General features: G+C 43.2%; 1 protein-coding gene across 3 annotated transcripts in view; it reads left to right on the top strand.

The window, feature by feature from the left end:
* CBFB (core-binding factor subunit beta) overlaps nucleotides 1–10,568 on the top strand; it is a 44,137-nt gene extending 33,569 nt beyond the window's left edge. For all 3 annotated transcript variants that reach the window (XM_074839676.1, XM_074839674.1, XM_074839675.1), the window contains one exon: nucleotides 8,277–10,568. In XM_074839676.1, the coding sequence (XP_074695777.1) occupies nucleotides 8,277–8,345 (69 nt within the window). In that variant the 3' untranslated portion in view covers nucleotides 8,346–10,568. The remainder of the gene's footprint in view (nucleotides 1–8,276) is intronic.
* Nucleotides 10,569–18,015: the final 7,447 nt, after the last annotated feature.

Raw genomic sequence — 18,015 nt, 5'->3', positions numbered from 1 at the left:
AGAAGAGGCTATCTTGTGTGTCGCTGTGTGCAGAGAGTTGTTTTTTTGTGAAGGTTTGTTTTGTATAGGCAAACTATAACTTCAAAATTGATCTATTTGAGTGTGCAGTTTGTTACTCTTGAGCTTAGCTAAAGATGTTGTTCTGGTTGCTTTACTTGGGGGTGATCTCTTCTCAGTTTTCCAATGTAATTTGTTCAACTGGCATTTTTTAAATGTCATATTTTTCTATGTTGTGTTCATTTCCCATGTTACTGCCATGCTCTTTATTTTAGCAACACTGAGTAAAGAGGCAGAGTGGTTTGCTCTTCCCTGAAACAGTCTAGTCTAGCAGTCTGTCTGTTTGTGGTCGTGTGCTAAATATAAATTACATTAATGGCTAAGTAGAGCCATTTTAGGAAACTGCATGAAATTCCCATTTTAAAAACCTTCATTTTGCTGAAAAAAAGCCAAAACTGCTTCAAAACTTGTTTGTTTTAGGAGAAATCCCTCTCAATACAAAGCACCAAAAACCCCCACCAGCCCTACCCTTTAAAAATTGCTGAAGTAAAAGTTTTCCTAAATCTTAAATACTCAGTCCTGCCCTAAGTTTCTACACACCTTCACTGTTTGTTGGGAATTAAGAGTTGAAAAGGGAGATGTATTTGATTTCATTGTGCTGAAGGTGTGAACGCTTAGAAGACAGGATTTTGCTACAGAAATGTAAACAGCTCACAATTGTAACAAAATCATGTAGTAGGACTAACCTTCTGAGGTTCTAGACAGTGAAGTTATTCTCCATTCTTTCTTAAAAAAGAGTCATTTAAGATTAAAGTACTAGTGTAAATAAATGCTCTAACTAATTGAAAGTATTTTTGTCAAATAGAAGAAAATACAATATTACAGTAAGTTTTTTGGGTTTTGATTTTTTTTCTTCAGCAAATTATCTGATTTTTAAGGCTTTTTTTTCTCAAAAATTAATCCAGAATGAATTTAATTACTACTTATTGTATATACTCTCCAAACTGAGTGATATAAAAATAACAACCTTCAATACAGGTTTTTTGATGTGAAAGAAACCCAAACTGTTAATTCTTCATATGCAGTGGGTAGTGCAGAGTTGGTATATGCTTGTGTGTGTGTATATGAGCATATATATATGATTTGTTTATATTCAGGATGAATACAACATCATTTAGAAAAACGTATTAAAGTATGTGTGTGAATATGCATTGCCTCAAAAGGGTCTACAGTGCGAGTACAGTACAAGCAGGCCAGTAGTGTTATGACTAGATTGCTTCACAAGAACTTTAAATAGCTGGCACTTGTGTAAAAAAGCTATGGAATGCATATATCAGGAAAACAATTCGTGCTGTACAGAATCAATGCTGACTAGTACAGAGGAGATCAATCTTGCAAATCAGGGAATACTGTAATATAAGCGTCTTCTTTCAGTCAATGGAAGGTTAGAAGGGGGCTGAGCAACAGAGGAATACTGTCTGGAGGCAATCAATATTAATTATAAATTTATAACCTTTATACCAGCCTTCAAACAATACTTTCTGAAAGGGAGCATTTCAAGCTTTTTTTTTTTTCCCTTGGAAAAGCAGTTTTCATCCACAAGTTAAAAATTTTAGTCTGTACTTGAAGCTCTTAAGAGCTATACTCTTGCCATGCTTTTTCCTTTCTTGGCTTGCTGTTACTTTAGTCCAGTTTCCAATGTGGTGTACCAGAATCTGTAGCCTCATAATAGCTTTTAAACAAGATGCAACCGTTGCAAAGATTTCAGGCGAGGGAGTGCATCAGGATTGGTAAGCAAATTATGCTGCTTGGCCTGGTCGTGCTCTGTAGCTCTCTAGCAGCTCATGGTGGGAGAGCAGACTCAGCATATAACGCAATTGATGTGTGTTTTTAGTGAAGAGTACTCTGTTCCTAGGAAGTAGATCGTTGGAAGCTTGAAATGAAATCTTGATGGAGGTGGGAGCTAAATGATTTTTATCTGTGGTCTTTGTCAAGAAAATTGTTTGTTTTGACATTCAGTGAGCTTGAAAGGCAATCAGAATGGCTGTAGGAATAAAAAAAGAGCACTGGGTATAGAGTTCCTACCATTAATCATTCTACAAGGACTTTAGTCTAACATCCTGATCTCTTACCAAATCTGAGAGACTGTTTTCCATTATTTGCATAATTTAAGTGGTGCTTGACATTATAATTAAGAAAGGTGAAGGCTACTTTTTCCCAGGTTCAAGTGAACAGGAGAGGTGATTGCAAAATAGATTTTTATGGCCAGCAAACAGAGCAACTCCAGAGACTGGATCTAGGCTACAGAGTCTTCATGCCGATAGCTACATCCACTAGGAATGTGGTAAAAATCATATCCCCTACTGATTGCCAGCAGCTTATAGATGCAATATGTAGTAATGATGGAGTCCCCTTGCTGCTGTTGCTAAAGTTGTTCTGAGAAGTGAAGATTGAGAGGGAGAGTCTCTTTTCAAGCCCCCCCAGAAGCTTACAGGATGCTTCATCAGGCTGTAACGGTGACCAGAGAAGTTCTAGTATATATAAGCTGTCATTCTTACTATGCTGTAGTGGCCTGGTTTTGCTAAATTTTATTCTGAGAAGGCTGAGATTGCCTGCTGCTGCTCTTCTGTTGAGTAAGGGTAACTGAAGTGGAGGCATGGCCAGCATTTTAGCTGTGTTCCTGTCTCTACGGGAGAGGCTGTTATTAACCAGCAGCTCAGAGAAGAGCTTTCAGTTTGTTGCTTTTCTTGATGTGGGTCTGCCTCAGTTAGCAGGACTAATGTGGAGGTGTGCTTGATTGTAACTGGTTATTTTTCTGAATACTGCTCTCTTTATTTCAGGGGTTGGTTTGTTTGGGTGTTTGTTTTTTTCCTGTGGTTGTATGCTTTTTAGAAATGTATCTGCAATGTATTCTCAGGTTTGTGAACCTCCTGAAAAGGATAAAAAAAAAACGGTCCTAAGAGAATCCAAATGTTCACTGTTTAGTTTTTCCTAACACAGCCTGATTTTTCACTTATTTAGTAAATTATAGATGACAGATGCCAAGGCACATAACGCATCTGCCCTGTCTGTTTCAGCAGTATGGAGCTGCCAGAATGCAATTAAAGAATTGCAGTGGAGTTGTCCATGGAGAGACTTTATTTTGGCTACATTTTGTGACAGCCCTTCTTCAAATTATCTCCTCCTTCCTTCCCTTCTCTTCACCAGTGTCCCAAGTTATATATGCAGTGTATATTGTTGTGTTTGTGATTTCACTGCCTAGTATTCAGAGGTCCCAATTTTGCCTGCTATTTAAGTGATTCATCGAAAAGGAGGGCCATCTTCATGGCAACCCTGTCCATCCTTACTAAATTTACCTCCAACGTTCCCAGTTCTGCTTTCTCACAGCTATCGTGTAAACCACACAGTGGGACTGTATTATCTTTTCCTGATGAACTCATGTGGTAAAAGGAGTTGGTTTTCCTTAGGTATGTCAGAGGCCTCTGAATGTGCACAGGAAGGGGGGGGGTTAGTTACGGATGCTCCCTCAAAGCCAGCTTAAGGAGTTTTATTGGCACTGTTGAAAGCACGATCAACTGCATCAAGGGTCAGGATTGAGTGACCAGAGGAGGAGGATGGTGTCTGTCTTGGCTGCTGGAGGAACTGCTTGTGTGCCACCATCCATTAGTCTTGGATATTTTTTTTAAGTGCCCCAGTAGCAGATGTAAATGCTCCACCATGATCGTTGCCCAAGAGAGTCATAATTCGAAGTTAATGATTTGATGATTTCAAGGTATCCAATTTATTAAGAAGAAAATTAATATAATGCAGATATTACTGCATCATGCTCTTGATATGACTTGTAGCCCATACCAGTTAGCCTATATTTAGGCTTGGGAAGAGCTCAGAGATCACAGGATTGAAGAGAGCGTAGGTGTCAGAGTATTTCAGGGGATACTTTCTGTGTTTGTTTACCCTCCAGTCAAAATTATTTTGTTAGTAACTTTTCTGTTGTTTGTTAGTATGTTACTACCCCATGGTATTAGCATTATGAGTTCAGCATGAATAAATCTAGAATAGTGTGTTACAGGAAGCTTTGAAATGTTTTTTGCCAGATACGTTCCTGCAATTCTTTCAGTTGGTCATCATACCGTCTCCAACGTTAGAGGTTTTAAATGGCTTGTGGCCAGTTATAATTCCTTCCGTATTGCAGAAGATTTACATGGCTTCGTGTGCTGAAAGCTGAGTGCGAAGTATTTTGGGGTATTGAAACTCCCTATGTGTCCATTGCCTTAACTATTTAATTTCAGGATATTTGGAAGGAAACTGGCAGTGTTGGTTAAAATACATTCATTTTTAGGAAAACTACAACTGTAGTGGGATCTGTGTACTATTTACTAGTTTTTCTTGCAAGCAAATATTGTTATCCTTTCACTAAGTAGCAGATGAATAAGATTGGTAATAGTGCACCTTCAAACTTAAAATCAGTGTTTGACTGAAAAATGAAATATGCTGAGATAAGATGAATAACTACTGTTTTCTCATGACTCATTACGCGTGACTCATGGCAGAGTATTCCATTTCCCAATGGCAAAGATAGATGCATCTTTCTTAATTGAAGCAAGTCTCCTTAATCTTTGAGAAGCTGAGCTCATTATTCACTGAGAGTAATTCTGATGCTTCTGCATGGCGTCATAAGGTATGCAAATACTGCAGTTCAGAGGATTGATAGGTAAGGGACCCCAAATTGAGAGAATTCTGGAAATTGCCATTTTTACATCTATAAAAGGGAACTTTTAGCTTCCTGTAATAGACTGAGGAGAACTACCAGATACTACCATACCGGTAGTCACACTCCTGCAAGTGAGTGTTAAGGATCTTGTGGCATTTCTTACGAAAGTTGTATTTTGCCCCTTGTCAGTGGACAAAAATACCAGCCAATGCCTGATGTTCTGCACTGGGCTTGCTGTCTACATACAAAGTGATTTCTCCTGTCTTTTACGAGTGTTTTTTATTTTTTAGATACATATGCATATGATGCTTTTTGCATTTTTTTCTTCCAGCATATAAAGCACAGTTGTAGTTGTTACCTGCTGTGCACTTGTGCCTCGGCCGGGTGGTGACTGATAGAACAAGCGTGTTTCACGTGTGTATTCTTGCGCAGTAGTATAGCACAAGGAGGGTGTCTGAGCGAGACAGAGCTGTCACTCTAACATGTTGCAGTTGCTTTGTGTAAATCCCCGCTTACTGAAATGCAAAATTACACCTTTATCCACATAGACTAGTGTAAGATATTGTAATGACTGCTTTCAGTACATTTGAGGGTAATTTGTCATGCCTTTTGCATATCACTTGAAAGGGCAAATCTGGTAGTTGTTCAGTAGTGGCTTCTGCAAACTCTGCAAGTAGCAACGAGGTCATGAATCATGTGAATTCTTTCATATGTTTTGAAAGAAAAGGCTACTTTAGGAAAAGCATAAGTGCAACCATATGCCCATACCTTGGAGTCTTCACTGAAATCTGACAATAAAATTGCTGTGCATATGTTTTGTTTTCTGAAGAAAACATTGCTTTTAGAGCAGTGGTATAGCAGCAATTAACTTGCTTTTTTTCATGTTAAGTGTAAAAATGTTTATCAAGTACAAAATTGGTAACTAGATTGGTATAAGTAAGATCTTGGTAATTCTTAAAGACAGTGCATGCCTTTGTTTCCTTTTAAAAGAAGGAGGCAGCAATTAAAATCAGAGAAATCTTGCTACAGTCTGTTCAATAGGAGAAAAGTATGCAAAGTGGAATGGTTATCCTCTTGTTAATCTTAGCATAACTCTTAAATTAGTGTGGAAATATCTATTTAAACTAGTTGAACAACTGGTTTGTATTAAGAAAAATCTTTACAACACAGTTTACTCTTCTATTGAAGGAAAAAAGTGCAGGCTCTTCCTGGTTAACTTTTCCACCGTGATTTTGATAGTCAAAGCTGAGTGATTTGGCTTTTGGAAATAATGTGAAAATCTCAATTAAATGCCATCTCCCAATATTCTGCATCTGTACAGAGGGCAGGTTGCAAGAGTTGCTTCAGGAACTGAAAGGCATACGCCCTTTAGCACTTCAGATCTTCCACTGTTTGTTTTTACACGATTCTTCAGAAGGATTACTGAGAAATCTGTGGGTTTGTGCACCAGCAGTGATGTTGGCTGTCGTGTTCAGAGTTGTTCTGCATATAGGAAAAGCAGATTGTTTCCTTCAGTCAGAGTATGACCAGTGCAGATAGAACAGAGTGGGATGATCATCTCGCCCCTAAATATCTAAAATGAAACCAACAGCAGTACTGGATACATAAATGTAGTAGGTAGCAACTGTGATATTTAAATAGTGAGGGTGTTTCCAAAAGAATAATGGCAATACGACCACTAAAGAAAGTGCAGGGGAGGGAATTGTGTTCTCTGGAAACATGCTGATAACTAGAGGGATTTATTGAATGAACTCTGTGTACATCAGAGTGGGATCATTGCACGTGAAAGGAAAATGTAACTTTAAATTGGTAATTAAATAGGTGAAGCTAACCAATTGCACTGGGAGCATAAAATTAGACAAGAATGGTAGATAAGGGAGGAAGGAGTGAACTGAGAAAGAAAAGTCTAAATTAGAGAAAATGGTGTTGGCAGTACATGCCAGAGGGTTTGGGAGCTGACAGGCTCTGCTCGCTTGCCGTTTCGTATGGGAGCGAGCAAGCAGCGCGCTGCGAGCGGGGTAACTGCTGCGCTGGCGGGAAGGCTTCCTCTCTGTCAGTAAATGTGACTCAGAAGAGCCCAGGGAACGCCGAAGAGCAGCACTCCTGTCGCTGTTAGTCACAGTTTAGTTGAAGTACTCGTATTGTTCAGTGTGATTGTGTAAACATGGTAATGGCTTAAACTGCATATTTCAGTGGTGCAGCTGCGTTAAGTTTGCTCCCGATTCTTTCAACAAAATACGAGAAGCCTTTCAAAGGAGGCAGTCGCTTGTTTTGCATTTCTTGGAGGGCTTTTTTTTTTTTTTTTTTTGAAGCCATGAATGTGGCGGGTTACTGCAGCTTGGTGAAACTCATGGAGCTACACGGAATAATGCTTGTGTAGTGATGCCTTCCACCAGCTGAGAATGCGGCCCTCATGCTCTTTGGGTTGCATGGTAGTTAGAGGCCAAGGTGCCAGCTATTCACTCTGTAAACGTTAAATAAAAGGATTGACACTAAAATGTCTTATAAAACTTTAAAAATTTAAGCTTTAAAATTTAAGCATATCAATGTGTTTTAAGTATTTACATGCAGCATTTGTGTGTGCTACTTGAAAGCAGCCTGAAGGTGTACAGGTAGAGAAAGTAGATAGCAGTGTCCTTGATATTACTGTGATTGATACGACTGAGTGATCATCCTTAATTTCCTCTTTAAAATGCCATCAACTCAAACTGTTTAACAGAATCCTTTATTTAAAGGAGAACTTATGTTATTCTTATTTTAATACAGGGGTGCAATCATAATGACCAGAGTTCTCTCAGTTTTGTATTATTGCTAACTTTACAGGTGCACCGAAGAAAAAAACCATTCTGCATTAAAACCCCAACTTTCACAAAGTGTTGCAATGTGTATCAATCTATAGACTAAATTGTGTTAGTGTGTTGTTATGCTATAAGGCTCTTTATTCCAGAAAAAGCTGAAGTAAACGTTTCCCCCATAAAAACGCTGAGGGGAGATTTAGTTGGAAATGATCTATGTACTCTGCCATCTTAACCTTTTAGCCTTTCTCCCCAAAATCTTGTTCCTGAAAACATTTACAGAAAAGGTTAACAGAAGGGAGTTTCACAGGGAAGAAAATGTGTTTTGGAAGAAGAGACACAAAATCGTTGCCTAACTATTTTGGAAGCCTCTTGTTGATTGTTAAAGTTGATGTCAAGAAGTGTTTCAGCCTGGCTGCAGGAGGGCCTCTGAGTGTTTGTGTGTGTGCACACTCACTCCCCAGAGTGCCAGCCCTGCCTGCCCCCAGGCTGGGTGGAGAGGCAGAGCCAGAGCTCTGTGCCCCTCCAGAGAGGTCAGTGCCCGACTGCTGGGTCCACAGCCCTCCTCTCAGATTCCTGTTGGTTCTGGGGGACTGTTGAATCGAGGGGGAAAAGACTGGTTTTGATTTTAAAAATGAATGCATTGTTTACTGCTTGAAATGTAAATTTGTGCCTTAGAATTGATTAAATGTTAATACACTGAAGAAATTAACTAAACTGATAACTTGTAAATCACTTTTTTGATCCTAAATATGTGTTTATTGTTAATGCAGGCAAGAAGACAACAAGACCCTAGTCCTGGATCTAACCTAGGAAGTGGTGATGATCTCAAACTACGTTAATCAACAGCAGCAGGCGTACCATGGGTCTGCACACATGCATTGCTTCTACTTGGCAAAGGATTTAATAAAAGACCAGAAACTGTGATAACTGGGTATACTATGGTCTGTTTCCTGACCTGCGGCAGTCAAAATCACCATGAACTGCCATGGTTTGCACTATGTTTATGTTACAATACCTGCATTTCCCATTTTAAGCATGTAGCCAGTGGCAATTTGAAATTTTGTTTTTCTATGCAACCTTATTTTTGTTGGCACTATTTTAGTGAAATGGAAACTTATGCAGCTATAAAACCATTTTTCTCAACTGTAATAAAAATTGTCACTTAAAAATAGGTCAAGATATTACAGATTTAAAACTTCTTTTTTGGGGTTTTGCCTTTTTTTTTTTTTTGTAAACTGCTGGAAGCCAATGCATTCCAAGCTTAATTTTTTTTAATATGGGCTTTTGGAATTTTGATTGTTCTTATTGTGCTCCTGCTTTATTTTAGATATGCATTCTTATCTATCTTTCAGTTTTCTTTTTTTCTAAATTTGCAAGACCTTCTTAAAACTGCTGACATTATTTTGCATTATTTCCAAGCTAAACCCAGTGAATCAGAGCTGTTGGAATCAGTTTTCAAACTTTGTGGGTTTGTAAATGTTACAGTTGCAGTATTCTTTTAACTGCTAACAGTTCATCGGTTCCACTTTCTAAATGATAAAATCTTAAAATTTATATTTCCATGCATTAACGCATTCTGCCCCAGTATCTGTCTTAGATTTTATTCTGTATCAAGTGAGTTTGGGTGGTTATTGTACTCCTGTATATAGTACTTTACTGAAACTCATGGGAAGTCGCAGGCTGGCTTCTGTTTTATTCAGGGATTTTTTTAAATAGTTCTTAAAAGGGATACTGCAACTCTACAATCAGATTCAACAGCGTATTAAACTGGGAACAAAAGTGATCAGCTGCCAAGGTGATATGTATTAAATCATGTTTAAGATAGCTGCTTTAACTATATTTTATATCTTAGGCTTTTTGTAAAGTTGTGCTGAATGGTGAAAAGTTGAGATGAAGTTATGCACAGAAAAATCTCATACTGTGCATAGGACAGTTCTATTAAATCTTATGCAAATTAAGACTACATTGCAGTATATATTGCATTTTCTAACAGGGTAAGATTTGGGATGAGTTAATCTGTGTGAATTATCTTGTTTTATTTGGGGTGATGGTGAATGGACTTGTTCCAAATTTTTCATTGCATCCGATCTTTGAAGAAAATTAATTGGAAATGTGATGTCATTTGGCCTTGTTAAAATGTGGTGCTTCCTGTACAGCCCGATTAGTTAAAATGTCACTTAAATAAGTTTTTAAAATAGGTGACCTGACTTCAGTATTTTACAAATTATTTTGAAGGTAGAAACTCTGTATGGTTAGAACAGTTAAATCTTTAGTAAATTCTATAATTCAGATAATTACATTCCTCATTAATGGCAAAACGATTGATGCAAAAGAGGTCTTGCAAAAATGTAAGCAGATGTCAATGTGAAGGAGAATCTTTGTATGTTAATAATATGAATATTTAACATTCACTTAAAAATGTCAATAACTGTAAACTGTGAGAATGTCATCAAATAGAAATATTTTGATACTTCAATTTAAATGTGATTCACCTGAAAGATAACCTTTTTCACTCTGTGGCCACGTATTCTTCTTGCCTTTCTTCCCCCAAAGAAATAATTTTTCTAAAGTGTTTCTGCAATGAGTTAAGGGACACACGCATGCATCCGCACGCATCCCTAGCCTTGGATCTTCTCTGCCATCTGTGTATTTTTGATGGAATAGTCTGAAGATTTATTTTAAAAGGTTTTCCTAACGTTTCAGACAGTGGTTTTAAACCATAAGTACACAGGAAATTATGCTATCAGATATTAACATTGCTATCTTTGTGTAAATACTGAACTTTCCCTATCATCATTTAGCATTCTGCTGCTTTCGATATCTTAATGCTGGCATTAAGATTACAAGCCCTTACCCTCTGCTGGTTAGTGCAGACTTTTTAAAGTGCATTTTAAGTTATTGATGCAATTTGATATTTTTCATAATTTCTATTTAAACTGAAGTTGCATCATCTTTCTTGAATTCATCTCCTGTAAGAGTTGCCTTAAGCTACAGGATTGCTTTTGCTACTTTTTGTGTTGTATGTTTAACTTTCATAATAAACTTCTGTGTAGTGAAAACAAGTTGCTGTAAATTTATTTCTGACATCCCGGTAGTCCACACCGACTCATGACGTGTTTCTGGGGTAACTTTCCAGCGTGCTGCTAGGGGGGAGGCTGCCAGGCTGTCCCTGGCTACAGCAATAGTGACATCCAGTGGCCACTGAACTAGCCCGGGCACCCCTCTGTGTAGGGGCTGAGGGAGGAGGGGAAGGTGTGGTGGGCTGGTGGGCTCAAAACCTTTTGTATAAGGGCATATTTTGGGGGAACATGAGGATTTTGCTGCCCTAAAGCTCTTGTGTTTTTTTACAGCTGATATGCCCTGCTTACTCTGAAAGCATGTATCTACGTAAGTAACCCTAGGAAGACTTCTCTCACTGGGTTGTAACAGTTGTGCACGCTTACAGGAGAGCGTTGTTTATAGGCACGTTTTTATAGCAGCCATTAAACCTTGCTAATTGTGCTGCTTTGGATGAGGAGGAAAACAAGGTAGTTTGCACGTTGAAATTGAGGAAATGGAGAAATGTGGTAAAGTACTGTGGGGAAAATATGAATGTTGCATGCTACACCTGAAAACCTTCTGAAGCTGCTAAAATTTTAGGTGGTATAACTTCAAATATATTTAATGACAGTGGTGATTATGTACTGAAATCACGTAGGGGATTGCTTTCTTAATAACTTGAGACCTGCAGTCTGCTTTGCAAGTGTTCACATGCAAAAGGACAAAGTATAACCTTATTTCATACTTCTAAAACCTGACTGTAAGATCAGAGAGTGCCTGATAAAAATGGCATTGCCTGTGACCTGTGGTGGTTCTGAAGACATTCTGTAGTTTGGAAGGGAGGTAGCTTTTATAACAGACATAAAGGACAAACTCTGATGCTGTATTCCTGCTGGCAGGCGGTATCTTTGTCAGCTACTGTAGGCTCTGCCATCAAAGTGGCTCGTTTTGAAAGGCATCTTTAAAGAGCAGTTAGTAAAGGCATTAGATGAATTTGTTGGTTTACCTGCAAGTTCATGGAATGATTTGCTGTTCTGCCCAAGGTGCCTCACAAGTGGGTTACTTGTAATTACCTTACTTGTAAAGCTTTTTCTGGAGTGGAGGGGCCCGTTGTCCCCCGACTCCTCTTAGCTTGAGTTTGCCTCTCAGGTGCATGAATAGTATCAATTTGGGAGTGAAAGAGCACTGGAAGCACTGGAGCTTATTGGAATGGAGAAAGCATGTTGGTGACCTGGAGCCAAACTGGAGCAGGTGAAGTATGGGCACTTCTGGTTTGATTTTTTTTAACCTCTTGCAGTCACATGGCCTCTTTCTAACCTGAGAGAATCTGGACTATTTACAGAAGCTTTCAAAACCTGAACGGGTTTCCTAGACTCTTTTGAAAGACATGGCAGCTATCTGCTGTCCTGGTCTTGGCCTCTGGTCCCCTATTTGAAAGCAGGAAACTATAAAAATGAAACTGTAGGTGAAAACAGCAGCTTTTCTGTTCCTGCAGATCTGTGGTGTTTAGTCTAATAATAAGCCTTGTTCAGGTAAGGGCTGGGAAGTTAAATGAAGGAGATGTGGCTTTGGAGAACTCCAAAATTGCATGGCCTGACAGGATCTTGGCAGGATTTCTGTATTTTGTTTGTCTGCTATTAGTTCAGGACTCCACTCTATTACAGATGTATTTAGGGATCCATCCTGTCTGCATGGAAATAGGACCAATTTCTGTAAAGTTACATTATTTTGTTACTACATTTCCAATGCAAATAAGAGGATGACAAAAATGGCTTCGAGGATGAGAATTACAGTGAGAAGTTACAGCAGAGCGAACATTTGCATAGGCAACATTTCTCATAACTCATTTGCCTGACATCCTGTCTTCACACTGCCACGAAATGTAAATCCCAGTACATGCATATTCATCAGCTGCTGCACAGCTCGGAGCTGCTCAGGGTTTAAGTAACTTTATTAAATAGCTTTCTCAATTACAGGTTGAGATAAGTGAATTTCCAGAATTGCCTTGGGCTCATTTCTCAAAGCTCAGGAGCGAGGGGAAAAAAGTAACAAAGAGCCGAGTGCTGCCTCGGCCGCGGCTGTCACCCTGCAGTGGGTGGCTGTGGAAAAATCAGGTACCTGTAGGGGAGGGGAAGGAGTGGGAAATGGGGATGTTTCTTGCTCAGCTGTATTTTATTCTTACTTGGCCTAGTCCACAGTTTATCACAGCTGGTGAGACTTTTGCTAAGTCTTCGTTGCTCCCCACAACTCTTCTGATGAGTAACTGTGTTTTCCAGCCTGTTAGACTTGATGGTGGTGTCCCACTTCCCCTCATTCCACAGGCTGCAATTCTCTGTTATTCATGGGAACTGGTGGCCTTTTCACCTTTCACCCTTTGCAATCCATTCTCTTTCCCATAGCGGGTGATGGGTTAACTTAAAAACCTTCTAGAGCAGGAGGAAAGCTTGTACCTGAGAGCTCCTGTCTTTTCCAGCTGATACCCGATGGTTTGTTGAGACTGTCCCTGTGAGCCTTGCCTACTTGCATCCCCCAACCCTTTCAGCGTTTGCTGTTCATACCGTGCAAAAATCCAGCCAAGTATAGGTGTAGAAAAATGAGCAGTGTAAAAAAGCTAAAACTTTTTGGCTGCTGGATGCGCTTGGCCTTGAATAGCTTCTTATGCAAATACTCTGTTACGGAAGCACATGGCTGGGGCGATAGTGCTGCTGCTGGGATATTTCAGGAATATTTCAGGGCTTTGGCCCTTTGCAGCAGTGATGTAGATCATGGCTCTTCAGGCCACGCTCCATGGGGAGATCTCGGATGTGAGGAGCTGAGGTCTGTACGGGGTAGGGGGAAGTAAGCCAGTTCACAGAAGAAGCCACGTGAAGCTGGATTTAACTGCTGAGGTTGGGCAGTAAGGCTTTGCCTTCCGGAAGCGAGCAGGTACCTGAGCACATCAGGTTGGAAGAGAAAATGGGGGTGGGGGGTGGGAGGGAAGGGGGGACCCACCAGGATAGGCATTACTGACATCAACCATTTCCTTCAAGTCTAGTGGGTACCATTGTGTTTGCTCTTGCTTTAGGTTGGCCAAAATGATTGTGGCTCTTGGCTTGAGTCTTGAGCAGAAGAGGGGACATACAGTACTGAGGGCTCATAATTAGTGCAGCAGTTCTGGGTGCTAATTAGTGGATTTGTTCTAGTCTACGGATTTGGTGAGATCCCTCTGTACAAGCAAGGATGCTGGCATCTGGGTGCCCCTGCACGAGCCCACTTTGTCCTGCCTGCCTCCTCTGCCTTCAGCTGGAGATACACTCTTAAGTCCGTCTCCTCCTCTTTCTGCTGCGGCGGTGTTGAGCCCTTTGCAGACCTATGTTTAGGTCTTGTTTGTAATCATATATCCTAAAGCCTTGCAGGGGACAGGTCTGAGAGGTGAGAGGTGCTCGCCCTGGGAGCTGAGCTGCTGTGGGTGAACGCTACTGGACAGGGATTGTGTCCCTGCCTGTAGGCACCTTACTGCCCAAGATCCTCTGCAGTGGTTGGGCCTTCAGTGGCATTCAGTGGCCAGAAGTATTAAATGAATTGCCAAGGCTCATTCCTGGCTTCTTCAGTTGACTTGATCATTTTAACTCAACAGTGCAACACCTGGTTCATATTTCATACAGTCTTGGTGAAATGGGATGCTCTTCTCGGACCCTGAAGGCAACGGGGCAGGAGAGGTTTGTTGCAGCTCAATGTATGGCTGCGGGTTTCTCTTCTGTGCATTGTGCTTTCTTCTATAGTACATGCTGATGCCTATTCTAAAATCCTGCCCATCTTGATATTGAAACTTCCTCCAAACAAAGGCCTGGTCTGCATCTCTGCTGCCACAGCAGCAGTCCTCTCCCAGGGCAAGCTATTCCTCCGCAGCCCCTGTTTCTGAGTACATGGAGCTGCATGGGGGAAGTGACCTCCTGGTAAAACCCCGTGAGCTCTAAGTTTGGAGGAGAGCAGAGCAGTTGGTGGGGGGAGCGTGGATTTGCTGCTAGATTGTAAACAAGGCCATGAGGTGAACAATTCCTATCTCATCAGAAGAAACAGGTAGCTCCATCCAGAAACACGAGCCTGACCATCACCTCTGAGCCAGGGAGGCTGCTGAGCATCTCGCCTCCCAGAATGACATGTCACCTACCCAGAAAGAGCACCAGGTCCCCTCCCATTCCCCAAGAGCTGAGCAGCCCTGTGCTTCACAGCACCCCAGCCCCTTCTCCCTGGCAGCCCCTGCTCTGGGGCAGCCCCGCAGTGGGACACCTGCTCTAGATGTAGGGTGCTGCAGTTCCCTTCCCAGCACCATCCTACTCCTCAGTGGCCTTTTGCCCTGCCCCAGGGCCCCTGGCTGCTGCCTCTGTCTTGCCTGCAGCTGCCAGGGTAGCCCATCCCTGGAGCCAGGAGCCTGCAAGATGCCCAGGTAGCCCATGGCCCGAGTCAGCAGCCTGTGCCCACAGCTGCCTCAGCCTGGAAGGGAAGGATGTTTTTGGGGATGTGCAGCCCTGCATGTGGGCCAGCTCCAGGTCATTTGCTCTGGCTGCATTTGAGGACTCGGGGGCTGGGGTAAGGGAGGGATAGGCAGTGTTGCATGCACAGACCACTCCTGAGCTGCCCAGAACTTGCCTTCTGCTTGGGCCAGAGCTGCTGCTGCTGCTGAGAAGCCCCCAAGCCCCTTCCCAGCAGCAACGGCCCCAGCCTGGAGCCGCTCAGCGGATGCTCCCACACAGAGGAGAGGACAGATCCTCTTTTTGGTTCTGCTTTCGGTTCTGCTCTGCAGAGCACGTCTGGCGTACGACCGCTGGGACCTGTTGTCGGTGGGCCTGTGGGGCGCGTGACTCTCCAAAACCACCAACCCAACCAAGGTGCCTTAGTCACCATCTCCTTCAAACCCTCTTGCCATCTTGGCCTCTGTTTCTGCATCCAGGGCACCCTGCTGCAAAGGGGGACCAGAATGAAAGAGGGAATAAACTGGAAAGTGAGACCCTGTGGTCCAGGAGTGTGAGAGATGGCTGCAAAAGGAAAAGGAGCAGGGTGGAAAAGCAGGGTCTGCAGGAAGGACCTTGCTCCAGCTGGTCACCATCCCTTGTGGCTCTCCAGCACAGCACGCGGGAGCCGCCAGCAGTACCAGGACCTCTTGTCTTGCCAGCAAACTCAGCTCATGCTCTACTATGATGAGTTCATAAGAGATTCTAATTGTGACAGAGAGTGAAAAGCTGTCCTCATTACTGTATTGACAATCTGCCACTCTTAATGTGCTGCCCTGCGTTTTAGTTCTGTAACCCCATTGCTCAGGCTGGTAGCTTTAACAGAGCAGTAACAGGCAAATGTTCCCCGATCGTTGCATGCTGTGTTCGCCCCTGGCATGTGGTGGGGGATCTGGCCCCACTACCTCTTTGAAACAATTTCTTGCCCCAAAGAAAATATTGGTGAAGGTGACACAGTGGTTGATGGAGGTGGAGGGTTTGCACGGGAGACTGGCAGCATGACTCTGTGACTGTGGCATACAGAGGGGAGGCTCAGCTCCCTGCAGAGTGGATTTTTGATGTTTTATAACTTTCTCCTGTGTGAGCTGGACACCACAAGACAGCGGCAGCAAGCACAGATGTTGGCCTGGGTACAAAACTGATCCTTTGGGTGCACGACCCTTTCTTGCTGGGGATAGGCTGGTGGTGGGGATCTGCAGAGCAAAGTCCCTGCTAGCCACACTGGTGGCACACACGTGCTCCTCCCGGCTCCCCAGAGGGCTGCAGGGTCGTCGGCTAGTGTCCCACAACCATGAAAAACCAAAAATGGGATAGAAATGTAGCTATGGTTATGAGGAACACAGCCACTGCCAGCCTGAGCTAGCACCCGAGCGGTTTCACATGCTGCTCCCCAAAACCCAGCGAAACCCAGTGCCGCGGGGACTGGGGTTGCTCTCAAACGTCATTTAACAAAGCTCGGCCGCAGGGAGGAGTTTCCAGCAATGCATACATCAGACCAAGGAATTTCCCGCTGTGAAATGAACAGGCTGCAAAGGGGGCTGGGAGCTGGGAGCGAGGCTTAATGAGCATCTCCTCTGTTTGTTTAATCTGTTGCAGCCTGTGAGTAAGATTCAAGTCACCCTTGTGTCACTCATTTGCTAGAAGTCAGCGACAAAGCGGGCAGCCAGAGATCTTCAGGGGCTCCGAGAGGGCTCCATCACCCAAACCTGTTGCTCTGACTCATCTCTGGTTAAATGGATGAAACCCCGAGCACTGGGGCTGGAGCAGGCTGGTGCGGGAGGCTGCCCCCCTGCCCTGCTCCTCATGTGCTTTTACCTATGCCATTGCCCCGTGGGCCGCCTTCATCATCTGTTCTGGAGCTCAAACATCCCTTTTGGAAATGTCTCCGGAGGTGAAACTCAGCCCAGGTGAAAGCCCTGCCACCTGCGCAGCACTCCTGGCTCTGTAAGCCCTTGGGAAAAAGGTTTTGTGGGATTCTATAGAAACCCATCCTTTATTTTTTTAATAAAACCTGTGGGTTTTGTTTTTGGTTTTGGTTTTTTTTACAGAAACCCCATGCTCTGCCCCAGGGTGAATTTTTTTGTGAGTTTTGGTGCACACTTAAATCCCCCATTGCCTCGCTAGGCAGCAGCCGAAGGAAGGCCGAAGTGGCCAGCAGCTCGCGGGAAGGATGGTCCCTTGCACCAGCTGCTGTCACCGGCAGCTCCGTGCTGAGTTACCCGGGAAGGGCCAAACAACCCTCACCTCTGCCACCTGCCCTGCGCCCTGCCGCACCTCCGGCTCCCTGCCCAGCAGTGCCAGCACCACGGGGAGCTGACTTCACACCCTGCCCGTGCCTGGCAGCATCTCCCAGGCTAAACCGCTCCAAGAAGGAAAGAGAAACCGGAGCATCTGTTTCTAATGAAGCCAAAGCCAATTTAGATCTAACCCTGCATGAATCGGAGCTTTTTAAATCTCTCTGGAAGGGACGAGTTCTGCAAAACACATGTAAGCCCACCGGCCCTTGAGTGGGGAACGCTGCCGTGCTCAGGAGATGTGGAGGAGCTGCTGCCTTGCAGTTAACAGCCCCTCCTGCTGCTGGTTTTTACTGCTGCTCCCTTTCTTTCTTGGAAACGTTTTCTCCTCATCCATCCAGCCCTCCTCCCCAGCCCCTGCCCTCATCCAAGCCCTGGAGGGGTTGGGCACCCCAAGACATGCCCTGTAAGTGGCAGGGGCCATGCTGGCTGCTCTTCTTCTTGGTCCATGTTTAACATAACCTCTTGGCATCTTTGGGTGAGCGCCGGGAGCCTCCCATTTCTGCCCATCTCTAGACACCAAGCATGCTGCAAAAATGCAGGGGAGGTTTTGTAGCTACCAGGCACCCAAATCCCCCATTCTGCCATTCCCAGGGATGTGGGAAGTGACGCTGGTGGCCACTATGGTCCTGACTGAGCAAAACACATGCCAAAGCCTTGCTGTGCTCTTCAGCCCGTGCTGGGTG

The sequence above is a fragment of the Strix aluco genome, chromosome 14 (genome assembly GCF_031877795.1).
Source record: "Strix aluco isolate bStrAlu1 chromosome 14, bStrAlu1.hap1, whole genome shotgun sequence".
NCBI lineage: Eukaryota > Metazoa > Chordata > Aves > Strigiformes > Strigidae > Strix > Strix aluco.
This window is presented reverse-complemented; position numbering and strand designations above follow the sequence as displayed.